The sequence below is a fragment of the Penicillium solitum genome (genome assembly GCF_028829755.1).
Source record: "Penicillium solitum strain IBT 25940 chromosome Unknown utg000004l_segment0_segment0, whole genome shotgun sequence".
Lineage (NCBI taxonomy): Eukaryota > Fungi > Ascomycota > Eurotiomycetes > Eurotiales > Aspergillaceae > Penicillium > Penicillium solitum.
The window spans coordinates 3,854,697-3,868,318 of NW_027072124.1; the positions used below are offsets into that span (position 1 = coordinate 3,854,697).

Sequence of the window (13,622 nt, forward strand, 5' to 3'; positions counted from 1 at the left end):
CTCATACTCCAACTGTCACACCCTCCGTACAGGGAGAAGATTCTTATTCGTCCCGCCTCACGGAGGACTGAATGCTATCAAACTATGTACATATATACCCACGCTATAGGATCACTCAAAGTCCAGCGCATCTATACAAGTGTAGTGGCTGAAGCCACGCTACAAATGAAACATTTTATTGAGAATATCACCAAACACTCAAATCGTAAAGTAGACATTTTCTATACAACTCTTGACATCTTGCTATTCTATCTCTATTCAATGCACCGCACACAACCCGCATCTCCAATCCCCAAAAACCCTCTACCACACCTTCCCAGACGTCTGCTCCCTCTGCAATTTCTTAACATTAACGTTCCTCCAGAACCAGGTACAAAGAATACAAAGCGGCACAAAACAAACCCCAACAATCGCCATCTTCCTCTGAACATCAGCATAAGCCCCAACAATAGCATCTCGCTCCCCGGTCCCATCCGCATACGACATCTGCTTCACCAAATCCGCAAAGATACTCGCCGAAAGGTGCTTACTCTCCTGCGGCAGCCGGTTATACAACTCCTTCTCGAGGATATTATTCCACATTCCGCCGGCAATGGCAGATCCCACCGCGGCTCCAATCGATCCGAATAATCCCCAGATCGCTATCACAACTGCGATCTCTTGGTGCGTTACCATCGCCATTATGGCTAGTTGTCCGCAAACAGTGAACAGGCAGCTGCCGAGTCCCACGAGGATTTGAATCATCGTTAGTAGCCCCACGTGTGTGTCTGGTGCGCGGAATGGGACTAGCAGAGCTGTTCCTAGGAGGAAGATTGGGACGCCTGCCATGGCGGTCCATTTGAAGTCACCGGTCCAACTTATTACTCTGGGAGGGGGAGGGTTGTTAGACCTTGCATAGGAAGTATGTTTGGTGTGATGGGGTGTGCTTACAGGCCGAAGATAGGGCTGAAGATGAAAGAGGTCAGGGAGAAAGCGTTGAGCACGTAGTTGGCTGTTGTGATGTCAAGTCTGTTGACGACTTGTAGGTACGAGCTGAAGTAGCTGTTCCACGTACTGTTTTTCAGGTTTTAGTATACTTCTGGCTTTGGTGGTAACAGCTGGAAAGAGACTGGCACCTACAAGCAGGAGATGAACATCACGCCGTACAGCATGGACGAGCCGATCATTGTTGGCTCTTTCAGATACTTCCACGGGAGGAATTGTACTGGTGAACAATATCGCTCCCAGATGTAGAATGCGGGCACGCACGCCACACCGAGAACTTCCATGGCGATGATGTATCCGCTCGCCCACCCCTTGGGGGCGTAGGTGGCAATGCTAAATGGGATCAAGATTAGGGAGAATGCGGCTGTGATCAAGATGATTCCGACAACTGGGTCAATCACACCTCGTTAGTCACACGTCAGATGTAAAAGGAGCTGTATATAGGGATGGGTACATACCATCAAACTCGATGAAATAGTGAGCAATAGTCTGCCACCAGACACGTCCAGAATGAACCTTCTCCAAGCTACCGCTCTTTTCGGCACGACGTTGCATAAACAGCATCACCGCGGCGACAGGAATACAAACCCCAACTTGCATGATAGCGAATGAACCGAATGCCCAATTGAAATCGAGGTTGGTGTAGAAAAGGTTAGCAATTTCCGGGCCTGCAAAGGTACTTGCGATACCAGGTGTACCGTTCAGGCCGATCATGATCATTCGATTCTTGAGCGAGGTCATATCCGCCAGCATGATTTCCACAACGTAGGTCAGGCCAATGTGGCCTACCCAGTATAGAGTGTGTGCTGCGGTGTACATCTCCATGCTTGTGCATGTAGCTTTCATGATCAACCCGATCGTGACGAGAAGGAGCATGATTAGGAATCCCTCCACACGACCCCAGATGTCGATGATCTTGGCTAGTGTGAGCTTCGATGAGCCGCCCAGAATAGTCGAAACGACACTGACGACGGTCAAGAGGCCGTGTTTTTGGAATGAGGATGTGACGTAGGGGTTCAGTGCGCTTTGAACTGAGCCTAGGAGTGCGTCTACAAATGACACGAGGTAGAGCCTGTATTTCGGTGGGATGTTAGTTTTTTACTTACTGTTACTCTGGGCGAGGGGTAAGGAGGGAAGTTGTGGATTGAAGTCCAGACTTACAGAATGAACATGAGAATGAGCGTCTTAGTCGACCATGCCGATGTAATGGCTCGTACTCGCCGCACACCACCCTGGAACTCGCTCGAGTCTCGAGCAGACAGGCTTGCCTTGTCGTCAGATGGATTTTCCACGCCCTGATGGGCTCTGAACTCCTTCATTTCCTCGACATCACGGCTAGTATTGGCCTGTGTGACCTGATCGGATATGGTTGTCTTTTCCATTATAGTTGAATAGAGACAATTGAGGGGTCCTTGCAACTATAAGGGAAAGTTGTATTCAAATGGGCACCACCGGATGAAGGTAGTTGATTTCTATTATATGGGGAGAATTCCCATCGATCACCTCCTATCAGATCATCTGATAAAAATTCGCATCCTCATCGTCCAATCAGCAAAGCAATTTGGTTTCTTTAGCGTCGTAGTAAGGTTTCGCCCCATAGGCCGTGGACTGGCAGTGGCTCAACCAACGGCAATGATAATATCAGATCCCGGGTCTCAATTTCCACCTCGATGGACCCTGAATTGAGGGAAGTTGCGTTTACAAGTCGATATGAAGACAGGATTTTTGTCCTCGCATACCGGAATGTGGCAAGAATATCGAGTGAAATCCCTTCAGACCGATCAGGTAACCGTTGGCCTCGCGTCGGAAATTGCGCGAATGTCGGAAGTTAATCAAAGTCTTGGTCTTGGCCTTGGTCTTGGGGGGGGGAGTGCAGTCATCAGTGGCAATTCCATACGTACCCATATCCTACCTTTGCCGCTGGTGATCGTGCCGCCTGTCCGTATAGATCAGACTTTACATGTTCCCTGAACGATATCTGATCTCTTCCCACTGTGAATTCAATGCCAGTGTGTCAATTCATTCTCCTCCGGCCGCAGCTTCGGTAAAAGCGAAGCCAAGGCAGGCGCCAAGCAGGAGAGATCTGCATTGTTGTCTAGCATTTGGACTTGGCGTAAGTGGATCTTCCAGGAGAGGGCGGTTCATGCATCGTGATAAAACTTCTGCCGCCATGGTTTTGCTTGAATCAAGGATTGATACCTTTCCTGGTTTTTCTGATTTTTCGTGAAGTCTGGAATCCTTTACTGTAAGAATATGAGGCCAGAAACGGCCGCCTTTCCGTAACTTTAGATGTCCAACCATGCCTTGCTGCCTAGGGGCCTGACATATTTACATGACTCTTCCTTTCTCTTCCTTTCAAACAAACCGATAATTTAGGAAAGACCAAGGTGGCCGGAGACAAGATTGACAGCGACGGTGATTACACGGCCAACAGCGTTCATATTTGGTGCATCGCCACAAAGAGCCGAGTCGGCCTCGAAAAGCACCACGGTTGCAATGTAGGCATATTTGCCTAGTCTTATAGGGGTCAAGGCAGAGGAGTGGCACCACACTTGCACCAGCCGATCTATCGACAGGCGATTTAGATTCCCGGGCAGACTCGGGGCCTCGGGGCTCCATCATGCTGTCCCCGGAGAGCTTCTTGGCATTAGGGTTTAAACCACATCATCCAGAGCCATCAGCTTCAGAGTTGCGGCGTCCATCTCCGGCCCGTCGATTTGGCAGCTGTGATGCCCCCGTTACCGATTTGTCGGTGTCATCTCCGGAAGAAGCTCAGAAAATGAACTGCTTTGTCACTCACCATTTTTGACGACACCGGACTCCCTGAGAAATATTGTGTCGGCGTGCAAGGTCACCAGTACTCTTCCGTGACGTGGTGATAACGCTCGAGTAGGCCAAAAAAGCTTTGATGTGGAATCTGGTGCATATAGAGACGTTTATTGAACTAGCCAGAGGCATCGAACGAGGAAATCAATGAGCTGGAATACAGGCACAATTTACCGAGTGCAAGATGCTTCGACATGGAGTGAAAGTCATAATATCCTAGACGCGCCTGGATCAACCGTGCCGAGACCATCTGGGCAAGCCCCCCTCATTTTATCTTTCACAACCTGTTTTTTATGGTTGCAATTAGCCCTGACATTTGTACCAGGGCGGCCAGGGAGGACCAGTCCATGATTGTATTGTCGTGATTGCCTGCTTATAGCGAAACACAAAAGACCCTCCATATATTCCATATGTAGGAACAAGAGATGCCTCTCTGGTGTTAAGAAGATAAACTCATGTTTGTATAAATATCACACGTCGGACTTGATATTTCTAGATAAGGCCCAAGAGGGATTTCATGCTCTCATAGAGCAATGGCGTTTGGTAGATCTGTCTGGTTCGCCTCTTGATTCAATAATCTGACGAGCGGTCTTCATTGAGATCTGAATCAGTACTAGGTGGTCCCTGGTCTCAGGTTCCATGCTCCCAGGCACGTTGCTGCCAAGACTCCAATCCTCGTAACTGCCATGGCCAAGCTGAGACATGGTGATGGTCGGCGTGCCTTGGGCTTGAGCCGGTAGTGATTAATCATTACTATGTACATGGGACTCTCCTATGAGAGAGTTATGAACCGGTGGTATACTTAGTTGCCCGTACTCCTGTATGCACAACTGGATCGAGCTATTTGAAGTTGGGGTATTTCTTTGCAAACTTGCCCAAAGCAAGAGTCGTAAAAATGAACTTGTAGTTCGGGTATGAGATAGCGCAGCTCTTGTTGAAGATACCTTCAATGCCTTCCTGCAGCCATTCCCCATTCGCCTGTTGCTTCGACATGATTAAGCAGATTCCACGGGCAATTTGCTCAGAATTGGGATAGTCGACGCTCAGAAGTGCAATAATCGCGAATGCAGTTTGAACGACCTGAGACCCTGTAGGATGCTCAACATACTTCACCTGTTCGCAGCTCTGTACGGGATTTGCTTGTTATTCTCTGAGCAGGTCATGGAAGGTTTGGTTCTTCTGTGGTAGTGCTCACCTGGAAACTTTCTGACCATCCACCATCCTCCCGTTGCTTGAAAAGTAAGAACTCGCACCCTTTACGAACAGAAATACTGTTTGCGTAATTTTCACCGACAGATCCCAAACACTCCAAACTGAACATAGTCCCGTATGTGAAACATACACCCCAGCTTCCGTACCAGCTCCCATCAGGGCGTTGTGCCCTCTTGATATAGTTCACACCTCGCTGGATGAATCCTAGAATCTCAATCCGCCGGTAATCAGGCCAATAATTTAAAAACAATGTCAAAGCAGTCAACACAGCACTTGTGCACTCTGGATAGTCGTACTCAATCATAATGTGTCCAAAGACCTCTGCTGTGTTTAACATCTCCAGATATTCGCCGCCCCTGGTCAGCTCAAATGACGCACAGCCGCCCGAGCTATTCTGGTAAGTGAGCAAAGTGTCCACAGCATCAAAGATCCGTTGGTCCTCGAGTAGCTGGGGATATCCATCGGCCTCTTTTTACAATAGGATGACCGCTTTCAGTGCCTCTGATATGCAATCGCTGACCCCGTATCCCTGGTCACGATTGCTGAATGCCCAGGCTCCCTTTCGGAAATGACGATAGCAGACACCTTGCTTTTTGCAATTCTCGCGAATCTGTTGTCGGTCCAGAAATTCGAGTCCTCGAGTCAGCATAGGCTTCCATTTTACATCTTCTGCTAGCCCAGCTGCAGACACAGCCTGGATCAGAAATGCTGTATCCCAACACTGTACACCATTTGTACCGTTGACGAACATTCCCTCTTTATTCACCCATAGGAACTCTTCCATGCGTTCTCGATGACGACACACGGAATGAGAATCAGGTCCATCACGAATATAACAAACAAGGAGATTCATAGGTGCGTTAACGGATGCCAAATCGGCGTAGTCCGAGTTTGTATCCTCCAGATCTATCAACTTGCTGACCCAGTCCTCAGCACTCCTCGCCAGGCTTTTCGGTCGTAGGTAGTACATAATTTAATACAGTCAAGGAGGAAACAATGGAGTCCAGACATTCGCGAGAAATAAATTGATTGAGTTGAGCAGCCATGTCTTGGGGTGGTAGTTATCGCTTGGAGCAATGTCATTGCGGTGTGCTGCCCAGTCAATGCTTTCCCATGGCTGAACAAACAACTCCCGTCGCAGGGCTCGGATAATGTCCGTCTCCGGGGCCGCCCATCTCTTCGACCAAATCCAGGACATTGGCGGGAAGACTTGTCGGATATGCACCCACCATCTCCATGGGGCCAACGGCACCCAGTATGGCAGCAGCCATGCTTCTGGGGGAACCGGATTGACAATCTCCCAATCATACACACCCAGCACAGCTAACCAGAATTTCGACCAGTGCGGCGCATTCAAGGCGCCCTCTAGGCGATGTAGCAGACTCCGCGCTTGAATCATGACCGGGTGATCTGCCTCCACACCAAGAAGTCGCAACACCGTGTAGTTCAGGGGCGTCCCGAACACGGTACTGTCGCCTTCGGTGTGCAAACCCCATCCTCCATCGACAGGGTTCGCGCGAGAGACAAGGTAGTTTATAATCTCCGTTGCATATACTGGAGGAATGTGTGTATCGGTCACCACCCATGCGATCACAACCCCGGGTAACAGAAACATCGGTCTGCCATATTCGCAGCCCCAATTTCCCGGCGGTAATTGCTGTTTAGAGAAAAAGGCCAAGCAATTGGAGATACTTTCTAATGGAGAAGTGGCAGGAGGAAGATCTGGAAGATCCTTTTATCGTATTAGATTTGGGGCAAGTCATGGTAAGGGATCATCCATTGTGCAGGTGACATACCAGCGGAAGCCCTAAATAATACTTATCAGCTAGTGTCTGAGGCCATTTCGCAACCGCCTCGTCGTCGTCAAGGTAATGCCACGTATGCTTTCCGTCCTCGTCTAGCATGCGCCATCGCGTATAATCGGTCTTTTGCGCTTGAGTCATGCTGGCCAGACAGGTGAGCACAACAAATCCACTGGGGACTGAAACGATTCTTCAAACCAAAGGATGGAATTCGCGAGCAGAAAGAAATCGACCTCTGGCGAGACAACAAAAAGGTGAATCAGGAACAATCATGTAAGGTGGAGCGTGGAAATACTTTATGGGTCTCGAGGTTGTTCTAAGGACCATCTATGTAATCGGGTTCTGAAATCAGAACTCTTCATCGCCGTTGGTTCGGGTATCTTGCGTCTGTACAAGCCCCGTTCTGCCCCGCACTGCGCCCCATATATAATCCTTATGGTTGTAGAACTTTCCATACACGATCATGCTTTCTGTTGTGCCTTTGATAGTGCTGGATGCGAAATTGGTAATCTTGATCGTAGTGGTGTCATCGATTGTGGTTTGGGACATGTGCATTGAGGATTTCACCATAGTTAGGGCTCGTCGGACCATCCATAGTACGCCTTGGTGTTGTAGAAGCGTGTTCAGGTCGCCGGATAATTCTTTGTCCTGTTGATTGGTAAACTATTATCTAAAGGTCTAAGAAACCTGGAAAGGCGAAAGAAAAAAGAAAGAAAGAAAAAAAAAAAAAATGGAATGAGTAGGGGATTCATACCAATATCCACAATACGGGTATGGTTTGAATGGTGACCATTCCTGGATAACCTATAATGGAGCCAACCTCCTCTGGTTGCCTGCCAAATATCGACCAGGTTCTTCCTCTTTTTTTGCTATGTCTGCAACAAATTTGGCGATCGCTTGCCCGTCAGGTCTTGTCATATATCTCGCGCTTACAGAACAGAGTCCCATCCCTGGCCTTTGATCAATGTTTATATTGCTTCAGACCGCTGTGCCTTTCCTATACACGTCTCATCTTGAATAGCCTATACGCTTATGCCCAGAATCATCTTTAATAGAAAGAACTGGTGAGACTTTAGAATTCCCAAACCGTGACTACCTGCGTGAACCATTTGAGGGCAATATTGGGCTGGCCTCAGATTGTGCAGCCCAGTACTCCTACCAGATAACCCAATCATACATTGCATCCATTTCTACCTCTCTTACTCGCCGAAACAGTGTCCACCTGGCCTTTTTGGAACTTGAAAGGCGAGGCTGCCATTCGGTGATCAAGAAAACTCTTATTATCTCCTTAAAGAGGGCATGTGAATACACTGGAAAGGATTAAAAGGAAGAGCGCGACACAAATTTTAGTGTTAATCTTTCAGGGGTTCAATTTATTGATAGAGAACTCGCACGAAATGAGAGAAATAGCAGCGGGAGATTAAATACGAGAGTTGAGGGGCAAAGAAAGGAAAAGGTGAGTGGGAAGACTAGACTATATATATGCGCCCAAGCATAACGTCACAGCTTTTGCTGGCGGATGTATATTGCATGTACACTGAGTCCCATGAGCTTAGCGAAATGAGCGCTCTATTTTACGTTAGATTACACTTATACGTACTTGAGTTTGATTCATCAAGTTACTAGTCTACGACTACAAAGAGATTATGATCATGGGCTTGCATAGAGTCCCATTATCAACCTCCGTTAACTGTCTACCCTCAAATGGATCCACTAAATTGGATAGTATTCGATAGACCCCCTAGTTTTTAAAAGTACATATGTACTCTGTAGAAGTTTTTATTAAGCTCTTTGACTTTGATTTCAACTTTAACATCAGACTTGGAAAATCTTACAGAATTGGTCGAACTATATAACGGCTGTCTCGAGTCTCTGCCTAAAATTGCGGTTGAGCTATAAAACTATATATATATTGGGTCTATAGAACATTTGACGAAATATATACATCCCCACCGTATCATCCACAGGTTCAGATCCCCTGATAATCCCCCACGTATGTGCCAGATAGTCACGAATGTTGACTTTCAGTGGTACCAAAAGTACTCCGTAGATACAACTCTAATGAGATGATCCTTAACTACACAAATTCATACAATGCGCCACAGATATCCACCGACTCATAGTTCAGACCAAAGCCCCTGACCTCAGGAATGATACGGTAGTAGAAGTTGGGGTGGCTACCCTACCAGTCTTGACCAGCCCCATGTAATCAGACATGGGAGCATCGTATGCATCGAAAGCCCAATTCGTTGCAATTTCGTGGGCCATGGCCTTCTGCTGGTCGCGAGGCAAGTTCGTCTTAGCGCGGGTAGTGGCGGAGATCTTGAACCCAGTACCATCGAAACGCTTGTGAAGAGGCGAGTCCTGAGCATTGCCGGCGGGAAATGTGCCAGAGTCTCCAGGGAAGTGTAGATTGAGATCACCGTTGTCAAAGTAGTTGAATGCAATGTCCGAAGCGCTGTCTTGGTCGTTGAGGGTCACATTGCGAGCAATCATGCGTTGAGTCATCCGAGGATCAGAGTCGCGCTTTTCGAGATTCAGGCTAGAGACATCGACTTGCTCCAAGTGGTCATATATCCACCCATCATTCTTGAGAGCAGCGCGTAAAGCATCTGCGGAGAATGTTTCTGTAGGCAGGCCGCGACGCACCGGACCAGGGTCAAAGTGGGAGTCCTCAGCGGTAGAGTAAGTACCAACTGCTCCGTGGGTTATGCCAATCACGAGGAAGATTATGTCCAGTCCACTTTGAACATAGCCCACATATCTCGCGCATTTGGGGGAATTTTCGCCCTCGCAGAAATCCTTGGCCAAGCCGGTAGTCAGGTGGAGGGTTGCAACGCTTTATATATATAGATGTAAGTGATTTGAACTGAAATTGCAACTTGAACCCTGAGAACAGGAACAGGAAAAAGGAGACGATGAGCAACCTACACCGCACTACTGGTACCATATCGTGAGATGACCCTACCAATCCTCCTGCAGGTTGGGGAAGCTCGTGCCTCGAGAACGTTCGCTTCATTTGGAGTGCGGATCTCGACCTCATCGGCACCATAGCCAACAAGCTCGCCTGGAACCAAATTGGTGTCAGAAGGGATATCAGCCACAGGAACGGATAAAGCCGCTGCACTGGCAACAGAGAGGAAACAAAGGCTGTGGAGGAGCTTCATTGTAGATTTTTTTACTGCAAAGAGAGAGATGATGGTAATGAATTGTTTGGATTCTTGATTCCCACGTCCCTGGGCGCCCTCTTTATAGGTTTTCTTTTTCAATTTTCCTTTTTTCTTTTTTTTTGGTTCGTGAAGGTATGGACGTCGCACTCGTCATTTACTACTCTTGATACTACGCAATTTCCGCGGCTAGGATTAGGATTGTCTTACAAGAATACTCCATAGTTAATCGACAGTTGGTGTACCGGAGTCCGTATGTACGTTTGTACTCCGTGGCCCCCACCGCCCCACAACCTCCACAACCTCCACAACCTCCACAACAGTCTCTAATAAGTCTTTACCTACCTAAGTAGGTACCTAGGTAGATATGGTGCCTAGGTATGGTAGGTATCAGCCTGATACTGTCTATACGTTACATTTCACGTAATATTATATTATTATTATATTATTATTATATTATTGTAGGAAAATGTCCGTCCTGGAGAGGTGATAATTCCAACTTGATGTTTTACCGCCCAAACTTGATTTTTTTTTTTTTTCTTTTCCTTGGCAAACGTTCTTCTCACTTCATATGTCCAACTTCCTCGTTCTCAATCTCCGTACCTCTCTGAATTTCCGGTCTTGTCAATATGGAGAAAAAGAACATCTTCGAAAAAACATCTATCCCATCCTTAGGATCCTCTGCGGGAAGCCAGCTGCACGATGAGCTGCCTCCTTCACCCCTCGTGTTGATTGTGGACTCCTATTCCGATAACCTCGTTGTCAAATACCTCGTGGCCCCGATTGCCGAGCATCCTTTCCTGTAAGCAAATAAATACCTACCATTAGTGATGATTGCTAAATGTATTGGGAATATAGAACCACCTTTGCACTTCTAGCTTTTCTCTTTGGCTCTCTCCCGGTGTGTGGCCATTGGAACGCTGAGGAGGTTTGCGATCGGAGATTCAACTATCTGGCATTTTTCATTGCGGTGGGACTATTGGGCTTGAAGGGCTATGCCACTTACCTGGGGCGAAAGCTTGAAAAAGGACGGATGGTCGCGAAAGGCTCAACTTAGGTAGTTCTGATCTTTGCTTGTACGCTGGAATCAATTTGACAATGTCCAAATTTACCACTATGATTTAGCCCCCAAATATTTTTATTACAAGATCTCACCTTGTTACTCTTAGCTTTGATAAAAAAAAAAGTTCAAAATTAATACAATCAAGGTTGTGCGAGAGCAGCTGCTTTCGACCTATGAACAAAGATGCTAGGAACAGAGCGAGTATGTTGTACGTAGGTCCAAAATGAGTGTCAATTGAGAATTTACGCGCATTAGTGTAAATATGAAATATTGAGGCCTAAATCAGGGTCAATCAGGGTCAAGGTCCACCCTCGGTCTGTTGGCCCACTGGGGATAGGACCACGGCTATCCCCGTGCGGTGCGGTTCCTGGAAGGTTGTGAGGTCTGGGAGCTGCATCCCTGCAAGTACCATAAGAGAAGTTCAAGAAGTATGAGGCTCAGAATTAAACCTTGGAAACAACGTGAAGCAACGTGGAGAAAATCACAAGTTCTAAAGTGCGTATGTCCCCTTACCCTATTTAACCGTGCTCGTTCTGTTTATAGTAGATTTATCCATAGGTCGAAGAAGTTCGTGTGGAACTGGGCCCTATTTCCTAGCGTTATATTGCTTCAATGGCACTATGCTAGAGTCAATTTATGCTAGACAAATAAGTGCGGTTCGCATTCGGACTTCCCCTAGCCTCAAAATTGGGAAAAATTTGCCTATGGAGATCACCAGGCATGTATGCACTAGTCTAGATGTTGGCCTCCTCCAGATCCACAACAATCCCGGATTGGCTTGGCAGTCTCTTGGCAGAAACGATTGTGCACATCATGGCTATTGTTATGATATGAGGCCGGTGCAGGCCAGGAATCAAGCCGCACCATCGGAATTAATTCCCGCATTGTCTATACGAGGAACCAAGTTGATTTTCAATCAACAGGATCTTCTCGTTGTATATAGAGCCTTAGTTATTCCGTCTAGTTCAATAAAAATCTTTATTCCTCTGAATTACAACGGATTAAACAGCGGCTGGTGAAAGAAAAACGATATTAACCTTGGGCAAAAGTACGGGCGTTCAAATACTGCCATTGGCTAAATAGATTGTGGTTACTTTCTCATCCTGAGCCCCCATATGCGTCACGTGCATTTCCTAGTACCCCTCTACCCCCCAGGCTGGGGGCGCGCTACGCACGCATTTACCCTGAAAAACGAGGACGACAGAGATTAAGAGCACGTGAGAGGGGAGGGAAGGGGCAACGCAGTGTCAACTCCGCCCAGGACTTCCAGTGAGACTTGTAGATAGATTCTCTCCCCTCTCTTCTCTCTCTAGTCAGTCAACAATATAGTATCAATATATGATATTCAATTCTCTTCATGGCTTCTTCTCTAAGAGTTTATGAGCCCTCTGCTCTTTAACTCAGAGCATCCCATTTTAATAAAACTTTGACGGTATTCGCAGATTTGTAGATCCGGTTACTATATCGGCCCGTCCCGCACAACCCACAGACCCCCACTTATCACATCTATCGAATCATCAACCAGACAATTCGAGATCTTACTTAACAAGATCTATAAGATATATAACTAGATTCATTATTCTCTAGTATTTTTATCTCGCTAACTCTTGGAGAGTGTGAAGGCCCCACTATGCAGGGCCCCCGTATATTGATCAGAGTGACGAGGGTCTTAATACGTCATACAAATACTATTATGAAGGCATGACAACTAGTACTGTATATATTCAAACTGAACTCTGAGCCTTCTAACTTACTCCGAGCTCTACTAGTATAGTTATGTGAGGGTTAAGCGAGGTCATGAGGTCTTCGTCATATAACTCTCAATATAGGTTCCGTATATTCGTATAGATCATATAGATCTATATCGAGTGGTTTCGGGTTTTTCGAGCTTTGCGGAAGTCTAGTATCTATTCATCCATTCTATAAAGATGAACTTGCTGACTCGTTTCTAGAAACCCTTAAACCCAACCCCCCCCTCTCTCCCTCCCTATCCCCCTGACCTCACCTCGCAGCAATTCAGCCAGAAACCGTTCTGGTTAACAGACTTGCAGTGGAAGCACTCCGGACGGTAGTTTAAATGCTACCCACCGCAAGTTGCCGCGGGCAAATCAACAACTGGGCGTGGCCTCGCAAAGCGACTCAGTCGACAGACTCATAGTGTGTAGGAGTCTGTGCCACGCACCGCGATACAGTAACAGTGAATACACCAAACTATTTCAATACGGATAGGGTTCTTCAACGGCTTGCGGTGGACACTAGGGCGTCTAGCGAGCGTATTAATAGTGGCAACGGCTCGTTTTACAATATCAGTAGGGAGCCGTAGAAGCTTTTGTAGTTGCTACGTTTAATGTAGTATTGTAAGGCGATCGGGCTTTGCTTGACGTATTAGAGAGATAGTAAAACAAAGATTACTATTGATAGTATCGATAAATCTTTACAGAGGGTTATTCCACTAGGTTCCTTGGGAGTCAACGAATTTGGTGGTGGGGATCAACGAAATGGTGATAACTGGCGTACGGAATATCAATCCTGGTGGAACTTAGGGCCTCTTAAAGGTGATTCAATTAT

At 46.9% G+C, this 13,622-nt stretch overlaps 6 protein-coding genes across 6 annotated transcripts; 1 reads left to right on the forward strand and 5 right to left on the reverse strand.

Annotated features, from left to right (window-relative positions):
- Positions 1 to 303: 303 nt before the first annotated feature.
- On the reverse strand, positions 304 to 2,366 carry N7455_007494 (uncharacterized protein; the record flags this gene model as incomplete). Its single annotated transcript, XM_040956039.2, has 5 exons — positions 304 to 865; positions 931 to 1,053; positions 1,120 to 1,372; positions 1,443 to 2,056; positions 2,146 to 2,366. 5 exons carry the CDS (start codon positions 2,364 to 2,366, stop codon positions 304 to 306), a joined length of 1,773 nt encoding a protein of 590 aa, XP_040813512.2.
- Positions 2,367 to 4,325: 1,959 nt separating this feature from the next.
- On the reverse strand, positions 4,326 to 4,514 carry N7455_007495 (uncharacterized protein; the record flags this gene model as incomplete). Its single annotated transcript, XM_040956121.2, has 1 exon — positions 4,326 to 4,514. The coding sequence occupies one exon, from the start codon at positions 4,512 to 4,514 to the stop codon at positions 4,326 to 4,328; it is 189 nt and encodes a 62-aa protein (XP_040813621.2).
- A 136-nt stretch (positions 4,515 to 4,650) lies between these two features.
- On the reverse strand, positions 4,651 to 6,965 carry N7455_007496 (terpene cyclase/mutase family protein; the record flags this gene model as incomplete). Its single annotated transcript, XM_065605636.1, has 5 exons — positions 4,651 to 4,935; positions 5,006 to 5,488; positions 5,543 to 5,969; positions 6,018 to 6,754; positions 6,819 to 6,965. The coding sequence occupies 5 exons, from the start codon at positions 6,963 to 6,965 to the stop codon at positions 4,651 to 4,653; spliced, it is 2,079 nt and encodes a 692-aa protein (XP_065461490.1).
- Positions 6,966 to 7,172: 207 nt separating this feature from the next.
- N7455_007497 (uncharacterized protein) lies at positions 7,173 to 7,379 on the reverse strand (the record flags this gene model as incomplete). The annotated part of the gene is made up of 1 exon (XM_065605637.1): positions 7,173 to 7,379. The coding sequence occupies one exon, from the start codon at positions 7,377 to 7,379 to the stop codon at positions 7,173 to 7,175; it is 207 nt and encodes a 68-aa protein (XP_065461491.1).
- Positions 7,380 to 8,948: 1,569 nt separating this feature from the next.
- Positions 8,949 to 9,991, reverse strand: N7455_007498 (uncharacterized protein; the record flags this gene model as incomplete). Its single annotated transcript, XM_040955989.2, has 2 exons — positions 8,949 to 9,663; positions 9,756 to 9,991. The coding sequence occupies 2 exons, from the start codon at positions 9,989 to 9,991 to the stop codon at positions 8,949 to 8,951; spliced, it is 951 nt and encodes a 316-aa protein (XP_040813467.2).
- Positions 9,992 to 10,620: 629 nt separating this feature from the next.
- Positions 10,621 to 11,048, forward strand: N7455_007499 (uncharacterized protein; the record flags this gene model as incomplete). The annotated part of the gene is made up of 2 exons (XM_040956143.2): positions 10,621 to 10,793; positions 10,850 to 11,048. The coding sequence occupies 2 exons, from the start codon at positions 10,621 to 10,623 to the stop codon at positions 11,046 to 11,048; spliced, it is 372 nt and encodes a 123-aa protein (XP_040813527.2).
- Positions 11,049 to 13,622: the final 2,574 nt, after the last annotated feature.